We start from the raw sequence: 21,959 nt of genomic DNA on the forward strand, positions 1-21,959 counted from the left end.
TAATTCCAAGCACATTGGGATAAAAATGCAGTAACATTTAACCTAAAGTTTAAGTAAAATTATAAACCTAAGTTGCAACAACTTTTATCGACTTTTGTTTCATAACTCGCTTGACTTCAAAACTTATGATACGGATATTATATGATTCAAATACATTAAAACAAGACCTCTTGGGACATTTAATCACCTCTAGTGTTATCCGAAAATACGGGTTACAACATCCTTGATTCGTTTAACTTGTAATACTTGTTAACCACTCTTATACACCCTTGTATTGTTTAAGACCAATAGGATTAACTTCTTATCATCTAAAAGATAATCTCTTCTTGGATTTACGTCGAATAACTTACGGCGTGATCTATGATATGCGAATTTGGGTTGTAACACATATGATGACTCAATGCATGGAACTGGTCCTTTGCTATGTTGCTCATTGTTCTTGACGCCTTGAAGTCACTCGCAGGTTGGCAATACACTTGAGAGAGATTGATGAATTCTAGAGTGTGCAAGTGCAATGTTTTGCCTTTGCTTCATGTTAATATTATATAAGTGACATCACTTGAATGATGCAAGCATGGTTGGTACAAAGGCATTCCCCATAAAGTGACTACTCCACCGTTTGCATTGTTGCGTGTATACAGAGGAACAGTTGCAGTCATTTTACAGCTGTGGGGAGTTGACTGGTACTGTCAGCAAGGGAACTGATGTCGATCTGTTCCCTCTGTTGTTTCTTGGACTCTGAATATTGGAACATGTCCCAAGCTTGAGACTTATTAATTTTGAGCACTCAAAGGATGTGGAACAGGTTTCCCATCTGGTTCTCAACAAAGTTTGTTAAATCATCAAATCATAGCAAGACATATAACTTATCAATTTTTTCCTTTTTGATGATGACAAACTTGTAATTGAAATTCCCCCAGAGACTGCTTGTTCCCCCTCAATTAATTTTCCCCTTTGGCATCATAAAAAGATTAGTGACAGACAATAAGAGAAAAGAAGTCTAGCCTGATTAACTCATGCCACTTGTGTGCACACAAACATGACTGAAAATAGAGCAAGAAGCAGACAAGATAAGCATCACAAAAGAATAGGATAATCATTAATTTTGGAAATAAACAGGGAGCAGTTCCATTTATTGCAAAATCATCCACAAAATAAAAACAACAAAAAAAGGTACCAGCCACTAAACATATCCAAATTCAGAACACCAAAACAGAGAACAAACACTAGAGCTTGACACTGGGAAGGGAATGATTTTAAGGAGCACTGGAAGGGGGGGAAAAGATGAGGAGGCAAGAGTTCTAAGGAGGATATCCATTCGATCATTGGCAGACCTTTGCTCAGTGAGTAACCTCTCCTTCAGGTCCTCGACTTGTTGCATGAGATCAGCATTCTCCTTGGTCAGACAGGCAACCTCTGTGCTGTGAGAGCTGCTGGAACCTGGTGCCTCCTGGGCCTGACTAAGTTGTCCCTCAAGAATAGCATTTCGGGCCTTCAACTTCTTTATCTCTTCATTGGCAATGTTCTGAGCTTCAATCAGTTGACAGATTGCTGCCGACCCCTCCTTTCTTATCGATGCTTTCACACTCTTCTAAGGTGGTTTTGGAGAAGGTATGCTTGCGAGTACCCACTGAGGCCTTTCCTAACGGAACTTTGAAGAACTCAAAGACTTTGGTGAGCAAGAACCCGTAGGGCAGCCCATGATTACCATCCTTGAAATCTGCCACTTTCTTCATATGCTCAATCATGATACCGGGCAGATTGATAGTGGAGTATGCATCCAGTGCTTCCATGAGGAACAAGTCTGCTCGAGACGTAATAGAATGTCTTTCTGCACGAGGGAGCAACACTTTGTTCACCATCTCAAATAACATCTGGTACACTGGAAGGAGGTCCTTCTTGTGTACCCGTTCCCCATACTGTACGGCATCATCCTTCAAAATGGCATTTCTGAAATTGGAAGAACAAGTCCCCTCGATGGAGGATATTCCACCAGTAGGCACACCCAGGATGGTTCCCAACATAACCTCATCCATCACAAAGTCGACATTGTTCACCCTCATACAGATGCTGTCATCTTCCACTGTGAAAAAGTCAGCATAGAAACTGTGCACCTCTGTCTCATACACCTTAGGACTCTCATTTGTGAACAAATGTGTCCACTGTTAAAAGTCACAGATATCCACCAGTTAGCGCATTGCAGGCATGTCAAGAATATCAGGGGCAAATGTTCTACCCCACGGCACTTTCTGATTTCTCAGATTCTCCCTTCTTTCATTCTTGGCCACCCCCACCTTGGTACTTTTTGAGGAACCAGGTTCCTTATTGGCACCAGCCTTCCGTTTCACTAATTTTCTCACACTTTTAGCTTTCTCTGCAGGTTTCTCAGACACAGATTTCTCAAATACGTTCTTACCAGACCCCTCAGCCATTTTTTTCTCCAGACTCACCCACTTCAACATTACTAACCTCCATCACTTTCACCGAGGACTCTTTTCCAGATTTTTGAACAGCAGGTTTCTTGGATGACTTACGGATTAAGGGACTGGGTTCCTCATCCATCTCATCATCAATGTCGACAACAAGAGCTATAGGCACTACCTTTTCATGTACTAACTTTCCACCCTTCACCAACCTTCTCCTCTTCTTTTCTTTCTTATTTTTCTTCAGAGCTAACTCAAGAGCCTCCTTCTGTTACAGCCTAATAGTAGGTCTTTTAAGAGTGGGTGTTTTGGGAGTTTCCCCGCTACTCCTAGCACTAATAAAGCTTGCAAGAGCCACATTATCATAGTATTCTTCATTACTTTCATTCTCCTCCTCAGACAGAGATATCATCTCGGGAGCAACAATTGTCAATGGCTCAACATAGAAATGAGGAAAGGGGGCGGGATCAGTACTGACATGGGTTCTTTTAATTAACATGGGGTTTCATCCCAAGTAGGAGAAGAGGGCTCCTCTTGGGCGGAGGGATCAGGTCCCTCGAGTGGTTCCCCAGTAGTACTTTCAGGTGCCAAAATTTTGATAGGCACCAATTCCCTACCCTCTTCCTGTAGACTCTCACCTTCCCCCTGAGACCCATTGGTTTCAGACACACCTTCATAGCAACCATCCACATACCCCTCAAAAGATATTGACAACATATTCTCTATGGCCTCTCGTTCTTCTAACCCCAACGGAAACTCAAAAGGCACAGAAGGAATATTACCCGTAAGATCTACAGCATTCAAATAGAGACTTGGGGTAGTCATTATGTTAACCACACTTTGTTGTGCCTCAGAACTTTCTTCCAAACACAGACTTGAAACTTCCTAACTTTCTTCTCCCTCTACTGTTTCTTTCTCAGCCATTTTTTTCGGCGAGACGGAGAGAGAGGCCGAAGCTACAAACCTCTTGGGATTCGAGGTCTTGCGACTCCGATGAGAACCAGAACTTGATTGGTTTGGATAAGAGGCAGTGGGTGGTTGGGAATCACGTTTAGGGTTTGGACTGGGTAGTATAGGGCCTTTCACTGGTGCTTCAAGATATGAAGATATGGTGTGGACAATACTAGGAACATTTGAGGATTCGAGATTTTCATACATTATGAAGTGGAGTGAGAGTTTATGAAAGAATAGAGTGTTCGATTGTTTGGGAGAAAAAGGGTGATTTACATCTCGTTACATGTAAAGGTTAAGTTACAGCTTATTATCCAAACATCACTATTTTTAAACATCCTAAAAAGAGTATCACTACAGTGTGGGGGTAAAATCGGGGATAGAGTTATCCCCGATTTCCCGTTTAGAAGCAAGGAATAACGTTACTCGTTACTAGCTCGAGTAAGACCGAGGGTGCCCAGGATCGGAACCAGGAGCGGACGAATAATACATTAGGAATCGAGCATGGCTGAACCCGGGGAGATTCCAGCTCGAGCGATACGAAGAATCGAGGGTAAAGAAAGACGGTTAAAGAAGACAAACAAAGAACCAAAATATCCGCCATCAGCCGGATATTACGGCGCGGATCACGTTCGGTATTGGCTATAGATCATGTTTTCATGAGAGAAGGAAAGAGAGGATTTTTACCTTATTTAGACTTGTATTAGTGTTAAAACTCCTCTACTATGTAAATAGGAGAACCTTTTCTTTTTTTTGATACTGTTACTGGCACGCATATCAAAGCAATAAAGTTTATTTTGGGCTTTTAGCAATTGTTCAAGTGTTCTTCAGCTGTTCATCTATTTAGTTGCAACGGAGCTCTTTTCCAAGGGCTCGACTGAAATCGATCTTTAGCATTCGAGTCTAATGCCCGGCTTAATTACTTCGCCACACTTGGTTTGATCATTTATCTTCTTTTAATTCAATTACTTACTGTTCTTTGATCATTTGTGTTAAATTATACCACATATCTTTTAAACCGCGTACAAATTTAATTATTATACATTTTAAAGGTAAACAACTAACGTAAGTGGGCCCTCCACACGATTCAAACGAATCGCAGTGCCTTTTTTCACGCATTAAAAGGTTGCAAAGACTATTAATTAATGTTTGGATTTAATTGATTTACGAGACCATAGGCAGGGTACGATATTTGGAGGGATGTTGGAGTATTTACAACATAGGACAGGTACACAATTAGATTTTGGTAGCAAACAACAACAACAAAAAAAAAATCCAGTGTATTCCCACATTTTGGAGTCTGGGGAGGGTAGTGTGTACGCAGACCTAACCCCTATCTCGTGGAGATATAGAGCCTATTTCCAATAGCCCTTAGTTCAGTGAAGCATAAGCACTAAAGTAATGAAAAGAAGACAGCCAGACACAACGAGAAGCCATAAAAAAAAAGCATTAAAACAGCAAGATAGTAAGATGACAAAAATAAAAGCAACAACAGGCAATAATAGAAACTTAAGACTAAAAACAGTACGAGAGTACGTATTAATGCTACTAGTAAGAACAAGAAAAACCACTCGGTCACCTAACAATAGTGCACTGAATAAGATGACTAGACCAAAAGTTTCACAAGAATCAACTCTCCCAGTAGTATATGTGAGCAACAAACTCTAACAAGCCATAATTATCTGCCCTCCCATTTCCTAATTGAAGCAAGAGTCAGCCAAGACAGTGTTATTGTACACAATTATACATAGATACATGTTTCCACTACTAGCCTTGCACGGTTTTCATATTTCTCCACACCTAAGCCTCCCAACGTAAAATCTCATTCCAAAATGAACAATGTTTAATCAGAGGAGTGGACTAAGCACCAAAATGAATTGATTTCCACAAGTTCACAAGACTAGTAGTTACATTGCGTGTGTCGAAATGTTAACATCTTCCTCGGGTGATAAATGGATTCCAATTCCATCTCCTGCTGCGGCAATAACAATGAGCATGCTGATGCCAAGGTGGCTGCTGGTACTGTTTGTTGAAAATGCCTCAAAAGATTAATCATGCATTTTTTAGTTTCATCTGTAGCAAGATTCTCTCCAACACATAAAACCTTACATAAAAGAACCAACTTTCAATTACTTCATGGCTACATCAACATAAAAGATAATCTGATGCAAATGTCAAAGTACAATAAGACAGTCATAAAATTAGATTAATCAACTACAGTCAAACCTCTTTATAACAATCTCGTTTGTTCCAATATTTTTTGGCTGCTATAGTTAAGTGTTGTTATAGAGAACATATTATATTATAATATAACATGAGATATTGGTTCCAAAGAAAACTTGGAAGTTATAGTGAAGTTTTATTATAAAGGATGGTTGTTATAGAGAGGTCTTGTTGTACACAAACGAAACAAACAAAAATGCAATGTCAAATTAACCCTCTAATAGACAGATGGAGAGCTAATTGTCAACTGACTAACGCATAATGCAATTAGGAAATAAAAAGACATATATCAGATGCATAAGATTTCTACTGCCTTTCTTTCTTTTCTTTGCCTATTAGTCTATTACGCAGGGGCCAGGGAAAGGGAAGGGAGAAAATCAAACTCAAATCTTTTGCACAAATGATGACTCATTCTAACATCTGCTACTTGTAATTTTGAACTAACCTCTACAAAAACTGAAATAACCTTTGGAAGGTACTGATAGTTGGGACCCAAAAGTTCTCCGTCTGATCTGTAAGTTAGAAGATTTTGTTAAACATTCAAGATTAAAAAACATTAGTACGCGAGATTACATTTTAGAGTCTGCAAACATTGGTTAATTTAGTTAATTGAAAAACCAAAAAATCCCAGTAACAATCACCATGAAAGATAATTTTGCTAAGTAAAAGGAATATATCAATTGCTAAAGCAGCATTTTGTATGAATGTGTTAGGAAAGTATAGGAAATTAGAAATTTAATATCAAGAAAAATAATATATAATTGTGTAAATTTCAGGAATCTGATTCAAGATTACTTGGCCAAAGGTTTGTTCCGGATAGCAGACCGACCAATGGGAATCGAGACATCACCGTTTGCGCTTCGTATTTTATTTCTCAGCCTTTTGATACTCAGAATTTTAAAATGATTTTTAGACTTGATTAACATGGTTTTTACCTCATACATTGAATTTAGTTGTAGTTCTTTCAAGTTCTTTGTAGGATGATGGTGGTTGATGTAACAAAAGGAAAGTTTCAAAAAATAGTAAAACAAAAGAGGTAACGAGAAAACTAATTCAATACCTTTCAACCATTGAACAGAGCTGTTTGTGAACTACTTTGGCTTTAACCGTGTCCTCTTTTATGGGCAGACAATTCAACCAAGCCGGAATAATCTACCAAAAAACCTCGAATAAGAATTTTGTGGTATTTTTACAAGATTATGAAGTACATTGGAAGAGCATCATTTCATCTTGGAAGATGTATTCAGTCTAAAAAATTTAAACCAAAAGATTATAGCTAGTTTAAAACCACTGATGTATGAAATGAAGTGCTCAAAATCTAAACCTGATAATTTAGAATAACTATAGTATATACAAACTGAAGATAGATTTAATGCATGAACAAGAAAACATCTCGGATTCCCCAGAAAAACATACCTGTGTTGAATCGATACTTTCCTGATGAAATTGACATATCTTACCAAGCGCAAAAGCAGCATTATAATATGCACTTAAATTCTCAGGTTCACGATCGTGTAGATGTGTTATCACTACATTGATCCTCGAAAGAGCCTCTGAAACACACCATGAGATTTAGTAAGTAGTAAATACAAAAATATATCACTCTTCGTCCATTTCCCCCTGATGAGAAGGATCTCAATATCAGATTCAACAGTATCTTACCTCCAACAAAAGGTTTGAAAACAGAACCACCATGTTCCGCACACAACCCAAGTCCATAAAGCGCATTCTGAACATGACGTTAATGGTGTTTGGATAAATCAAAAAGAAAATGTAAACGACTGAAAACTGACCCGTCTACCAAGATAGACAAACCTGTCTAACAACTGGATTTTCGTCGTCACTTGAGTCCAAAAGAAAAGGAAGATATATATTATAGTACCTAGTTTGGAAAGAAAGTGACCATCAGAATTATGATCTTGAAAGGGCAACCCGGTGCACTAAGCTCCGGCTATGCGCGGGTCCAGGGAAGGGCCGAACCACAAGGTTCTATTGTACGCAGCCTTACCCTGCATTTCTGCAAGAGGAGAGGCTGTTTCCAAGGCTTCCTCCTAGTCATATGGTAACAACTTTACCAGTTATGGCAAGGCTCCCCTTCATCGGAATTATGATCTTATTTAAGAAAAACATAGATATAGACCTACTTTAGAGCTGCTTCGCCGCAATACACCACAAGTATGTCAAAAACATGAAAACACACACTTCTCTCTGCAGCTGTTTTATCCTTTCCCTTCAAGCAAGGGAAAAAACACAATGAGAAATATAAAGGAAAAACAACCTAGGGGTTAGAATGACATTGGTTATAGTGACCTGAAACTTACCATCATAGGCAATAGATATGATGAAAGCTCATCGAAAAAAGGTAAGAAAGCAGCCTTGAATGTTTGGATCAATGTAATCAATATGTTACCAACCTGATAAAACAAGTATAAGTGAGTCAAGAATACATTAAAGTGAAAGGCTAGTATAAAGATAATATGGTGTCATGAGTTGTATCTGAACTTCATTCTCTTATAAAACATACATTTCTGCAAACTTCTTCTTCTAGCTCTCTTACAGCCCTCAGCAATTCAGCCTCCTCAGCATCAAAGTCTTCTGATTTTGCTCTCTTTGCGAGTTCTCCATTTCTGCGTGAACTTTCCATAAGAACGTGCTTTATCTCATAGATGATGCTACGGACCTGATCTTCCATGAGAAGTGATCCACAGATCTGAAAGAAGTTACCAAAAGTACCATAATAAGTGAAAATTGCAGTTCAAACTCATTTGATTTCTACGACTAGTGCTGCTTCTTGCTTTGTCAATAATCATGAAGCAGTTCATTAGTTGGCTTAACAGTGATTTACTGAAAATAAGTTTCATTATGGAGTCAATCTAGTACATAGTTAATAATCTGTTTTCTGTCTTACCTATTCATGTCAAGGGAAATTTCGTAATTATGGGATTTATGGTAGGAAGAGGAGCCTAGGAGCAACGGGGTACGAGCTGTCGAAGCAGTCACTAATGTTTGCATTAGGGTAGGCTGTCTACATCACACCTCTTGGGGTCCCGCCCTTCTCAAGACCCTGCATGAATGCAGGATGCTTTGTTCATTGGGCAGCCCTTTATGGGATTTGAGGGACGAGCTTGGAAAAGTGTCTCGCTCATCCTAATGGGCATTATTTTAAGAATGGCTGAGAGAAGAAGAAGAACTTAATTGCAGCAACAGGCACAAACTGAGGTGGAGTCTAGGAAAGGGAAGTCCAAAGGGGGAACTGAACTCAAAAAATTGGAATGGGGTTTACAGGAGGGTAGTGGCAAGAAGGTTAGGGGCAGTTCTCAAAAAACTCACTCTAGATGAAGATAAAAATTGAGTTGGAATATACATAGTTTAAACAATAGGAATAAGAGAAGTACGCTAAAATCTCTCATTCACAAGTGGGGGATGTACATTCTCTGCTTACAGGAGACCTAAGTTGCTCCGACATGGCAGTTTAGGTGCCGTACCCGTGTCGACACGACACTAGTATGGGTGTGGGTATGGGATCCGTACCGGATCTGGTCAAACAATTTTGGATACTTTGACCACATCAGACAGAAAAATTCGAGACGAGATACAATTTGATTCCCGAAATCAGAACAAAAATTAGGGTAAATCTAAAGAAAATAGCATTACTTATCTAGGAAATCAATACTTTGCTTATCTACCACTTGAGAATAAAGAAATTCACACTTTACAAGCTAAGTATTCCACATAATTTCTCATAATTTAGAGATATTTTTATTTTTTTGAATTATTTTTAGCCGGATCCGCCCATCCGTACTCGTACTAGAATCCATATCCCCGAATCTTAGAATTTATATCTTGAAGGATCCAACCTCTAGATCCGCACCGGTGTCGGACACCCGCACCCGTGACCGAGCAACTTAGCAGGAGACTAAAATTGAAAACTGGAGCACTTCATTGATCAGTGAAAAATGGGGAAGCAGGTGGGTGGGTGTCATGGGTTGATCTTCCTGCATGTGACACCAAAGGGGGGATTCTAATTATGTGGGACGGGGGATTCTGGCACTGTGTTGATTCCCAATCTGGAACATTCACATTATCTTGCAGATTCGAGAGCTTAGCAGAAGACTTCAACTGGGTGTTCACAAGAGTCTATGGATCTCACACAAACCCAGAAAGAACTAAAATGTGATATGAACGTAACTAGCATCAATCAGAGGGCTTTGGTCTGATCAATGGGTAATTGGTGGTGATTTCAACGTGCGTAGGTTTGAAAGTGAAAGACTTAACTGTACAAGGAGGTCCAAAGCAATGAAGGGCTTCTCTGACACAATTCTAGACTTAAGCCTGATTGATATACCATTACAAGGAGCAGAATAACTTGGTCAAGAGGGGAGGATCACCTTCAGGCTTCAAGAATTGACAGATTCCCGATTTCTACTGAATGGAGTGACACCTTCAAAGCTGCAAAGCAGACTGTAATGCCTAGAGTTATTTCTAACCATAAACCAATCATGCTGGAGAGTGGAGACGAGGAAAACTCACCATCTTATTTTAAATTTGAGAATATGTGGCTTCAAACAGAAGGTTTCCTGGACTTAGTAAAAGGTTTGTGGCAGTCCTACACAATTAGAGGCTCTCCTGACTTCATACTATCTCAGAAATTAAGGAGCCTCAAGAAAGACATTAAAAAATGGAACAAGGAGATTTATGGAAAGATCGAAACTAAAAGAGACAGAGCTCTTGAAGAACTGGGAGTGCTGGAGTAAATAGCAGAACAGAGGGCACAGACTGCAGAGGAAAAATTAAAAGCTTTCAACCTGCTACTACAACTCCAACATATTGCAATTGCAGAGGAAACATCCTGGAGACAAAAATCTAGGTGTTTATGGCTGAAGGAGGGAGACAGGAACACCAAATATTTTCAAAGAATGGCAAACTCTCAGAGAAGAAACAATCATATTGACAAACTCAAAGTGGGTGAAGCATAATTGAAGACAAGATATGCATCAATCAAGAAATTTTGGATTATTATCGGAAACTATACCATGAGTTGGAACCTTGGAGGCCTACAACTAACTTTGGAGGGTTGTCTTCTTTAGCCACTGAGGAGAGTGAAGGGTTAGAAGCACCAAGACCTGATGGGTATACTATGGCTTTCTTTCAACAGTGCTGGGATATCATCAAGGCAGATATTTTGAATACTCTTAATTACTATCATCAGCAATGTCATATGGTAAAATCTTGCAATGTCACATTCACTGCACTTATACCTAAGAAAAAAGGAGGAATAGAGTTAAGGGATTGCAGACCTATTAGTCTAATAGGCAGCGTGTACAAGATAACTGCTAAAATTCTGACTAAAAGACTAAAGAAGATCATTGGCAAACTTGTTTCAGGTCAACAAAGTGCTTTCTTGAAAGATAGACAAATAACAGATGCTTCCCTGATAGCCAATGAAGTTTTGTATTGGAAACTCAAAAGTGGAGAAACTGGGATATTGTGCAAATTGGATATTGAAAAGGCTTTTGACCAATTAAATTGGTCATTTCTCATCAACATTCCGAAGGAGATGGGGTTTGGAGACAGGTGGCTAAGATGGATTTTTTTCAACATATCCATAGTCAAATACTCAGTGTTGGTTAACAGAAGTCCTGTAGGTTTCTTCTCCTCCGAAGAAGGCCTAAGGCAGGGAGACCTCCTCTCCCTTTCCTCTTTATACTAGCAATGGAAGGACTCACTCAAATGCTGGAGAAAGCCAAAGTAGTGCAATGGATACAAGGATTCCAAGTAGGAAGGAACCCTGACAATGCAGTCACTATTACCCATTTGTTGTATGCTGATGACACCCTAATATTCTGTAGGGCTGAGAGTTCTCAAGTATCATATCTAAACCTCTACTGATTTTTGAGTCTCCTTCTGGTTTGCACATTAACATGCTGAAGAGCATCATTTATCCTATCAATGAAGTCCCTAATCTAGAGGAGTTGGCAGACTTACTATGTTGCAAAATAGGCTCTCTACCTACCACCTATCTAGACCTGCCCCTAGGAGCTAAATTCAAGTCAGTAGGTATTTGGGGTGGCATCATTGAGAAAATGGAAAAGAGGTTGGCAACATGGCAATGAAATATCTTTCATTGGGTGAAAGACTCACACTTATCAACAGTGTTCTTAATAGTATTCCAATGTACTGTATGTCACTATACCCCATGCCAAGCTCAGTTCTGAAGCAGATGGATAAATTGAGAAGAAGATTTTTATGGCATGGAAACAACACAACTCAAAAGTTCTCACCGGTGAAATGGTCCAAAGTCACTCAGCCAAAAATCCAAGGGGGTTTGGGTATCAAGAATTTGAAGAATCGCAGCAAAAGCATGTTAATGAAATGGCTTTGGAGGTATGGGCAACAATAGGCAGGTTATTGGAAGACAATTATAGATGCTAAATTTGGTGCTCAAGGCCACTAGTGTACCAAGGAAAGTACATTACCACATGGGGTTGGAGTTTGGAAACACATCAGCAGTCACAAGAACGAATTTTTCCAGAACACATCCTTCAGAGTTGGCAATGGTCAACATAGCAAATTCTGAAAAGACAAATGGATTGACAGCACAACCCTACAAGAATCCTACTTATGTTTATATCAGCTTGCATGTAACAAGGATGTTTCTATTGCCCAATACAGAGAAAACAACAGCAGTTGGAACCTCAATTCAGAAGGAATCTTCAAGATTCGGAAACCAATGACCTACTCACTCTCCTTGAAGCCTTGGAAGACTCTACCTGACAGAATCTTATGGGGAAGCTCTAAAGAAGGGAGGTACACAATCAAACCTGGTTACTATTATCTGTGCTCTCAGAATGGCATCCTGGAGGATTGGCCATGAAAGCATATGTGGAAGATTAGACTACCTCTGAAAGTCTTATGCTTTTCTTAGATAGCACTTAATGGAGCATGCTTAACACAGGACAACCTCAACAAAAGAGGCATAACCTTAGTAAACAGATGCTATTTGTGCCACCAAAGTTCAGAGGATGTTTGCCACTTATTTCTACACTGCCCTCTCACAGCTGATCTTTGAAACTTCTTCCTTTCTATTTTAGCTTTACATTGGGCCATGCGTCAGAACATTAAGGAAGCATTTATTAGTTGGCATTTTTGGAGAGTTGATAAAACCATCAAAAGGATCTGGAGGATGATCCCAGCCGTAATCTTAGTGTCTGGACTGAAAGGAATAGCAAATGCTTTGATGGGATCTCAACTACAACTTACACTCTTAAGGCCAGATGCTTAGTTAGATTGTTTAGCTGGCATTTTCATTCCCCTGAAAACAATTGTTGATAATTTTTTGGATTTTGTTAGCTCCTTAATTCTAGGATAGACATAGTTCTGGAGCTAACTTTTTGGCTGCCATGTATTCCGCATCTTCTGGATGCCTTTTATTAATGATAATTATCGTGGGAGGAGACTCGGAACACTTTCCAATTACGATGGGGTTGCACCAGGGATCGGCTCTTAGCCCGTTCCTATTTGCCTTGACGATGGACGTGCTGACGCGACGCATCCAAGGGGAGGTACCTTGGTGCATGTTGTTTGCAGATGATATAGTGCTGATAGACGAGACTCGAGGCGGGGTCAATGCGAGGTTGGAGGTTTGGAGACAAACCTTAGAATCTAACGGTTTCAAGTTGAGCACGACCAAAACAAAGTACTTGGAGTGCAAATTCAGTGGCGGAACCCTTGAAGCTGATGTGGATATGAAGCTCGAGACTCAAGTCATCCCCAAGAGAAGTAGTTTCAAGTATCTCGGATCTATTATACAGGGTAACGGGGAGATCGACGAGGATATCACACATCGTATTGGAGCGGGATAGATGAAGTGGAGGCTTGCCTTCGGTGTTCTTTGCGATAAGAATATGCCGCCTAAACTTAAGGGTAATTTTTATAGAGTGGCGGTTCGACCTACCCTGCTATATGGGGCCGAGTGTTGGCCAGTCAAGAGCTCCCATGTGCAGAAGATGGAAGTAACAGAAATGAGAATGTTGAGATGGATGTGTGGGTGTACCAGGAGGGATAATATTAGGAATGAAGTTATTCGGGACAAACTGGAGTGGCCTCCGTGGAGGACAAGATGCAGGAGTCGAGGCTGAGATGGTTCGGGCATGTTGAGAAGCGTTGATGCTCCTGTTAGGAAGTGTGAGAGGTTGACCATGGCAGGTTTGAGAAAAGGTCGAGACAGACCTAAGAAGTACTGGGAGAAGTGATTAGGCAGTACATGGCGTGGCTTAAGATCACTGAGGACATGACCCTAGATAGGAGGGTGTGGAGGTCGAGGATTAGGGTAAAGGGTAGCAGGTAGTTGAGAGTTTTCCCCTTTCTTACTAGTAGTTCTAGTAGCACACATGTACTTTCATATCTCTCAGATTTATACTACACCATGTTGTTTAGTTTGTTTCAGTTACCGTATTCTCCTGTTATTACTATTTTGGTGCTTCCCTCCCCCCTTTTTTTACCCCGTCTTTCTACCTTTTTCTTCTTCTTTCTCTCCCTCTGCTTTTTATTCTTATTCTTCTTCTCCTTCTCCTCCCTACTTTTATGAGCCGAGGGTTTATTGGAAACAGCATCTCTACCTTCACTAGGTAGGGGTAAGGTCTGCGTACACACTACCTTCCCCAGACCCCAAGTATGGGAATATACTGGGTATATTGTTGTTGTACTTCATCAAAAAAAAAAAAAAAAAAAACTCAAAAGAATCACACCACCATCATAGGAAAAAAAACTGCATAATTGAATCAAAGTAAAGAAATTCATCTTAACATGACGTACCAATAGGCATTCATTCAATCCCCATAATATATTTGCACATATTTTTGCCTGAGGCTCCTGCATGAGATAGCAATCAAAGTGTCACTTTCTCATTATTCAGATAAATGGAGCTCAATCCTTTTCCCCAAAGGAAAAAAAAACAGAAGCATATGTTGAAGGCAACTGAATATAAAGCATCCCCCAAAGCCAGTATTATATCGCCAGACAACTGCTTGAAGTGTGACTGGTTTCCACCTTGAGCAATCTCTTTATCTACCGCCAGTTTAGCAGAAGGCAACAGGGATGACAATGCTTAACCACCACAAATTATAACATCTCATCAGAAGTTGAAGGAGTTAAAATAAAAATGAAGAAAACCATATGAAATCGAGCAATTTTTTACCATAATTAGCATAGTTCCTGACATCATCGTCGATATAGAATTTAAGAAGCGGAACTAAAACTGAAACAACCTGTTTCATGATTTAAGCCATAAGTATCACCTGTTGTAAATCCACTTAACAGAACACGAGAAAATGTAATCGTGCAAGTGATTATTCATGCTAACCTGGGAAATCCATGGATAGAATTCTTCCTTCAAATTATGAGCATATCTACCAAGGAGACCACAGGCTATAGATTTCACCTCTAAGAGGTCACATCCTTTGATGCATATCATTTCATTCCCAAACTTGACTTTGTGTATACTGCAAAATGTGAAACTCAAGTTGATCCTAGGTAGCCCCAATAACCACATTTCCCTAGCAGCCTTAGTACTGATCAGTAGGGCAAAAGAAATAACAAGAAATCCTATGAACTTCAAAAATAAATACAAAGCCAAACCTCAATGATAAAAGCTTACCTATCATACAATTTATCAGTCGATACAGTCTTATCGGGCTCAAATTGAGCACATTCAACTAAAGAGGGCATGACTGTACTCATGTGAGGAAGAAAATCCTTTCCTATGCACTGACAAATTCGGTTACATGCCTGCGATGAAATCAAGAAAAGCTGAGAGGCCAATATAAAAAGTTCTAAGCTCGTAAAATCAAAGGATTAACACATACCTGTAGAATATAAACAATAGTATCAGACTCTCTCACTTGTGATTTTTGAAATGACTTGAGCACTTCCATAACCTTTAATGACACCAAAAACAGAATTTAAAAAGTTGATGTTGAGAAATGAAGGAACAGGTAAGATCACACAAACATGTCGCCAAGAGAAGAACGAGAGCGCCAAAAGAGAGGCAGAATGTAGGACAAAAGAGGAACTAGGAGGAGAAGATATATATGAGTCATTAGTCGTTGCTCCCAAGTGCTGAAGACAATGGTAATCCATCTGCAATGGCACTGTTGAAAAATACTCGCTCATGATGATGTTTACATCAAATCAATGAATACATGACATGTGTCATTGACGCTTTATCACTTAATTGTGGTTAATTAACTTGTATTTTCACCTCAAGTTATCATTAACCATTGATAAATTATGGTTGTATGGTATAAACACCGGGTGTATATAAGTTTTTCCAATAACATGAATATATGTCTTGCGCATCACACGCACATGCAAAAAGATGTAATGCGCATAGTTGGGATAAGACCTGCTCTAAGTCATCTCTGAATTTCTCTTTGCCTACAGCCAATGCAACCAGGCTTATGCACTCGAAGGCTCTGACTTGAAGCTTGTGATTAGATTTATCATTTGCATTTACCCGGATAGTTTTCAAATATGGCATTACAAAATCATAGTACTCTCGGAATTGCTCCTGTTGAAGTATATATGATATATTAGCCATCAATATCAATAACATAAGCAGATACTGAACTGAGTCAAAAATGAATGCAAGTAGGTAATACCTTAGATAAATCAGCAATACCAGACAATGCCTTTAATGCTGCTCTTTGAACCATTTCGTTGTCGTTCTGCATTCCAAACAACAGCAATGAGTAGGAAAATACACCATCAATCTCTTAAACTTGTTAGCAGTAATCTGCCTTTTGTAACAAGGTGGCCTCTAAATTTGCATACCTGTAAAAGTACAAGCTGTTTGTTGAGTATTCTATTTAAGTAGCGTACCAAAGTTTCTGGCTTGTTAGATTTACAGAAATCCGAGACAGCTAAAGCTGCATGTGCCTGTGAAAATGCCATAGAAAGTATCATGAAATAAATGAAGTCAGTAATGACAGATCTATACACAATCTTTACGCTGTGAATTCGTCAAACTCTATTAAAGGTCACTTCAGATACCTCCCCTAACATATCTCTGTGTAGTAATTATTTTCTCTCTTGTGTCATATTTACAGTCATTTAAGGTGAGACTTCATGTACACCAAAATATAGTCATAAGCTTAAATTTGAGGCAGTGCGCAATTAAGGCTCCATAAGTAAGGCCAAAGACTCTTGTCAATAAAACATACTAGAATATGTAGAGTTAATTAATTTTTTTCTCTGGATATAACAACAACAAATTTTTTTAAGATTAAAAAGATTAAACCTATACAAATTTATAGATCATCAAGTTTATGGAATATGTAACCCCATTGTAAAGGTGCAGCAACTTAGATACTTTTGCTGGTTGTTTCCTGCATGAATAATAATTTATTCTTTTATAGCTGCAATTGTATTTTGGGAAGTCCACAATAACCATAAAGGGTTCATATCACCGTAGGTCAGACCTGCACTCGAGGATGTTGAAAATCATCCATAGCTGCAGCTAATGCAGGCAATACTAAGTTATGGTATTGTACTTGCAAATGTGGACAGAAGTCAATTGAGAACTGCGCAACTGCATTAATAGCAGCCCATCTGACTCGAGGATGAGGATCTTGGAAAGCATGCAGAACCATATACACTATTTGCTCCAAATACTTCATCATCACCTACAAACAAAGAAACCATGGGCTCAAGATAATAGACGAAGAAAATTAAATTAGAACTAATAGGGGCTAGTGGCAAACAATCTTATCTATCCCAGCAGTTTGCTAGCGAAAAAACACCTCTTAAATGCTACAAAATCATCGCAACATAATCATGAATGAGACATCAGATTTGTACCTTTGAGCTTCCTTCAGCTATCTGAGAAAGTGCAATGAGAGCTGCGTGCCGTTTCTCCCACTCAGGGACTATCAAATAAGCATCCAGCTGCTCTAGTGCAATAGGAGCTATAGTCTTGCCACCTAATGCTTTAGAAAACCGGCTTAAACACTCCCGACCATAAATGTAGTTATCAGTAACCCCTGCCTGGTCATTCCAGATCTCCGAACTATGCCAGCTAGGCTTGTCCTTAATATCCAGCAACAAATTCAACAACACTGCAAAACAAGTGGTAGTAAACAAAGGCAGCTTCTTCATCATACCAGGGGCCTTCTCCCTAGCCTCAACCAAAGCTAATACGAACTCAATTGCCAAGTGCCTTGTCCTTTCTTCCAAACTCTTATCCTCTGCTATGTCAAACATGGTACCCACCACATCCACTAGCTGCCTCCTCAAGAACCTAGGTTCATTCTTCGCCAACTTTATAAGAAATAACAGCACCTGCTCTGCTGCATCCTCCCTCCTCTTGTTGTTCAATGTGTCAGTCAAAGCCTTCATCATACCTGGCAATAATTCTTGAAACCGCTCTTTTTCATTAGAACTCGGTACGCTCTGAATAAAGGTGATCACAGCTCTTGCGGCAGTGATCCTCACTTGGAGGTGGAGGGTATCATCATTCAGTGTATTAAGGAATAGCTTGTGCAAATCTTTTACGCAAGGTACTGTTGTTTCGCCTATGTCCTTAGATAGAATCGCAAATATTATGCAAGCTGCCCCTTTTAAGTACGGGTCTAAACTGGAATTAGTGACACATTGGTACAGGGGTGGCAATAATTCAGGCCAGGTTTTATCTGCACGAACTGAATCAATAAGCGTCCAAACAGTTATAAGGAGCTCTTGAATGATGAATCCTGGTTCTTCAACGGAGAAACGATCAACGATCATAGATTTGATGATAGATTGAGTGGAGACACTTAGATTATGCCAAGTGCACAAGTCATTATCATTAAGCAACTTGCGAAGGAGTCCAGCACACCTTTCACGGTAATAAATGTCATGGGAAGGGCCAAGATAGTCAACAAGCTTAAGAGCAATGGACTCTGGATCCTTTTGCTTCATCATGTTGAACATCCACTCAGCCTCGGATCGTTTCTCCTCAGAGTTGGACCAGTGATCGGAAATAAAGGTTTGAAATGGCTGTGAATCAGGCCCCAGAATCGCCTCCATCTGGAACTGAATCAACTCGCTATCCATTACTGTATAGTATATTTTGAAAAGAGAAAGAGAGAGAGGGACACTACTATGGGGTTCTCAGAAATGTGCCATTGACTTACTTCCCTAAGAAAAACCTTTTTTGTGATAGGCTTAGAAGACTTTTAAGAGATTAGAAATGTGATCACGAGACATTATCTCCCATTAAGATTAAATATAAGAAAATCACAGCTAACAAAAAATATACAATAATACAACTTGATGGCTCAAAGGTCAATATCACAATATACTATTGAAGTCCATGGTTCATATCATTAGATTAAAGCTTGTCTTATAAATGATTTCGTTTCTAATTTGCAAAGATAAGATTAGAAAGTTTACTGCGCCTCCAAAGTCAAACAACGCCAATATGTTGTTTGTTGGTAAATTGGTAAGTCGAACATGAATATAAATTGTTTAGACTACTTAATTATTCACACATTCATTGAATGATGAAGCTAGGCAACAATTAGGTATATTTTAGTAAAGTTATAAGAGAATCATACACAATACTTCTCCTCAAATCTCAAGGCGTGAATGATGAAGCTAGGCAACATTAAGAGTACTTTTTAATAAAACTAAATTTATATTAATTTAAGAACTTTTATTAAGAGATTTAAAATCTGAATGAAACATTGTCGCGCATCCTGAATATTGAATATTAGGAAGTCACAGCATAAAAAAAAATATCATGATGTAACTTGATGGCTTCAAGGTCTATAATATAATAGTAATGATTTCAATATTCATACTGTATGTCAGAGTCAGATGCTAGATACCGAATTTTCAGGAACTCCTTCAAAAATGGGGGAATGCTCTCTCCAACTCAATTCAACGACGCGCTGACTTGGTACCAATTCAAACCTTAGCCTGCCTTCATTTTTTCCAATCATCATTTGCTCGGCCATGTGAAGGCTGTTTTTGTAATCAAACTATTAGCCTTCACTGCCATTGAAAAAGACTTTGCCTTTGGCGTTAATCTTAAGAGGAAATTGTCTGATAGCTTGAGAGTCGTCTCCCTCTAGATCTCTCAATCAATACAGTAATGGATACCTGTTTGTCTCAGTGCCAAAATGCCCAGATGAAGACGATTCTGAGGCCTGGCTTTAGAGTTCCGTTAGAAACCTTCATTTCCGATCACATGTCGTGCTCCGAGAAAATAAATTCGGAGGCTGTCAATGTCAATGTCAACTTCTCCTTATATACCCCTCTATTTTTGCATATTATATATATTTAACTTTCGTTATATTATCTGGCTGAATTTATCCCTACCGTTATACTATCAGGCTAAATTTATCCTTATCGTAAGTGAACTTTTAAAAATTATACATTAATCTGTTAAGTAATTCAAATATTTAAATCACTTATTATTTTTCTTACTCCACTATTTTCAAAAATTATTATTTATGTGAATGCTAGACGTACTAGATTATACAAAATATTCATGGATATTTTCTTAATTATCAATGCACTAACTTCTCTTCTTGTGATAATGGGTTCAGAATTGGTATAAAATTTTATTTAGTTTTCAACCATATAAACACCGTAGAATTTAGTGGGTCTATTTATTGTGTATTATATGCAGCCGATCATAGCATAAATATTCGAATATATTTTGTTATTATCTGGTTAGTATAGAGTTCGATTGACTACCTTAAGAGTGCATAATGTATAGGCATTTGATTAAAGCAAAGTTGAATTCGACAATGTAAAGTTTTCAAGGAACTTCAACTTATATCACTAATACTTGTAAAGTCTCCATATTTTTGGTGCAACGAATTCATTAAAGTTGAAATGTTGTAAATACTTTCGAAATTTAGAAAAGCTACATAATTTAGATTCTTCAATTTACTAAATTTTATTTACTAACGGTTGTATTATTTTTATATTTCTTTCTCTAATTTTTTTTCAATTAATAAAGTAGGTAAATGCCAATTATTTTTAAAATAGTGAATCAAGAAGAAGGATCATTGACTTATTTAAATGATTTGGGAGATTCTAGGTCACTTGACGGACTGAGGGGTAATTTTTAAAAGTTTACTGATGGTTGCGGTAAATTTGGTCGGATAGTATAACGGTAGGGATAAATTTGTCTGGATAGTATAACGAGCTTAAATGTAGATAATATCCGAAAGTAAAGAGGTATATTTGGCCATTTTCCCCCTTTTTGGGGTTAACGGGATGATTTATATATATACTGTGTTTCGATGTCTCAAAAACCTCATTTTAGTCTTTCTCGATTTGCGTGCGAAGTCCGGGTGTTCTTCCGGAAGGCTTATATGTTAAAAACTGAGAAAATCAAGAATTGTTGCCTAAAAAAATTTATTTGAGTTGACTTCGGTCAATATTTTTAGTAATTGGACCCGGATTCGTATTTTGACGGTCCCGGTGGGTCCGTACCGTGATTTAAGACTTGGACGTATGCCCGAAATCGAATTTGGAAGTCCCTAGCCCGAGATATCGGACTTTGTCGAAATTTGAAAGTTAAAGGCTTAATGAATTTGAAATGTTTGACCAAAGCTTGACTTTTTGGATAACGGGTCTGTATTTTGGTTCCGGAACCCGGCATAGGTCTAATACCATATTTATGACTTATCTATGAAATTTAGTGAAAACGGAGTTGGTTTGACGTGATTCCGACGTCCGGTTGTGAAAATAAAAGTTTCAAAGTTTTCTTAAAAATTTCATTTGATTTGGTCTTCAATTCGTAATTTTAGGTATTATTTTGGTGTTTTGATCGAGCGACCAAGTTCGTACGATATTTTAGGACTTGTGTGCATGTTTGGTTTGGAGTCCCGAGGGCTCGGGTGAGTTTCGGATAGGCTACGGAGTAAAAATCAGACTTAGAACATTGCTGGTGCATCAGTTTCTAGTGCAGGCCGCTGATCTCGCATTTGCGAGATCAGGCATCGCAATTGCGAGCTATTCCTCGCATTTGCGAAGATTGGTTGGGCCTCATGATATTCGCATTTGCGAACAATTCTTCTCATTTGCGAAGCGGGTCAAGGGAAGGCAGTGATCGCAAATGCGATAATATATCGCAATTGTGATCATATGGTCGCAATTGCGGAATGGTCAGTTTCGCATTTGCGAACTTTTCTTCGCATTTGCGAAGGCAGCAGGAATGTGGGAGTTTCGCATTTGCGGGATTCGCATTTGCGAAGCCCAGGTCGCGATGCGACATATGCAGCTGAACAAAATATGACTTAGACGGGATTTTTGGTTCATTTCTCAAATTTTCAAATCCTAAAATCTTAGAGGCGATTTTTCCAAGAC

At 38.8% G+C, this 21,959-nt stretch overlaps 1 protein-coding gene across 3 annotated transcripts; it reads right to left on the bottom strand.

Annotated features, from left to right (window-relative positions):
• Positions 1–4,857: 4,857 nt before the first annotated feature.
• LOC107783453 (uncharacterized) lies at positions 4,858–19,848 on the bottom strand. Of its 3 annotated transcripts, none has more exons than XM_016604422.2 (21): positions 19,463–19,848; positions 17,454–18,665; positions 17,075–17,278; positions 16,428–16,532; positions 16,256–16,321; positions 16,000–16,164; positions 15,461–15,532; positions 15,253–15,383; positions 14,959–15,097; positions 14,794–14,863; positions 14,575–14,702; positions 14,412–14,468; positions 8,122–8,307; positions 7,919–8,011; positions 7,742–7,827; positions 7,413–7,479; positions 7,260–7,326; positions 7,014–7,150; positions 6,658–6,749; positions 6,043–6,109; positions 4,858–5,396 (listed from the first exon to the last, which is right to left on the bottom strand). In XM_016604422.2, the coding sequence occupies exons 1-21, from the start codon at positions 19,589–19,591 to the stop codon at positions 5,304–5,306; spliced, it is 3,366 nt and encodes a 1,121-aa protein (XP_016459908.1). In that variant the 5' UTR covers positions 19,592–19,848; the 3' UTR covers positions 4,858–5,303. The 3 variants fall into 3 exon arrangements, with proteins under 3 accessions (XP_016459908.1, XP_016459907.1, XP_075078266.1); XM_016604421.2 differs by having other exon boundaries at positions 4,858–5,478; XM_075222165.1 differs by having other exon boundaries at positions 4,858–5,478; positions 19,436–19,799.
• Between the last annotated feature and the right edge of the window lie 2,111 nt (positions 19,849–21,959).

Source organism: Nicotiana tabacum, chromosome 9, assembly GCF_000715075.1.
Source record: "Nicotiana tabacum cultivar K326 chromosome 9, ASM71507v2, whole genome shotgun sequence".
Classification (NCBI taxonomy): Eukaryota; Viridiplantae; Streptophyta; class Magnoliopsida; order Solanales; family Solanaceae; genus Nicotiana; species Nicotiana tabacum.

Excerpts from the sequence above, each read along its gene's own strand:
- LOC107783453 (XM_016604421.2), bottom strand. The coding sequence starts at position 19,591 with ATGGCCGAGCAAATGATGATTGGAAAAAATGAAGGCAGGCTAAGGTTT. Across the intron at positions 18,666-19,462 it reads AAGGAGTTCCTGAAAATTCG|TTCCAGATGGAGGCGATTCT; the intron begins GTATCTAGCATC and ends GAGTTGATTCAG. Across the intron at positions 5,479-6,042 it reads TTATTTCAGTTTTTGTAGAG|GTTTTATGTGTTGGAGAGAA; the intron begins GTTAGTTCAAAA and ends CTTTTATGTAAG.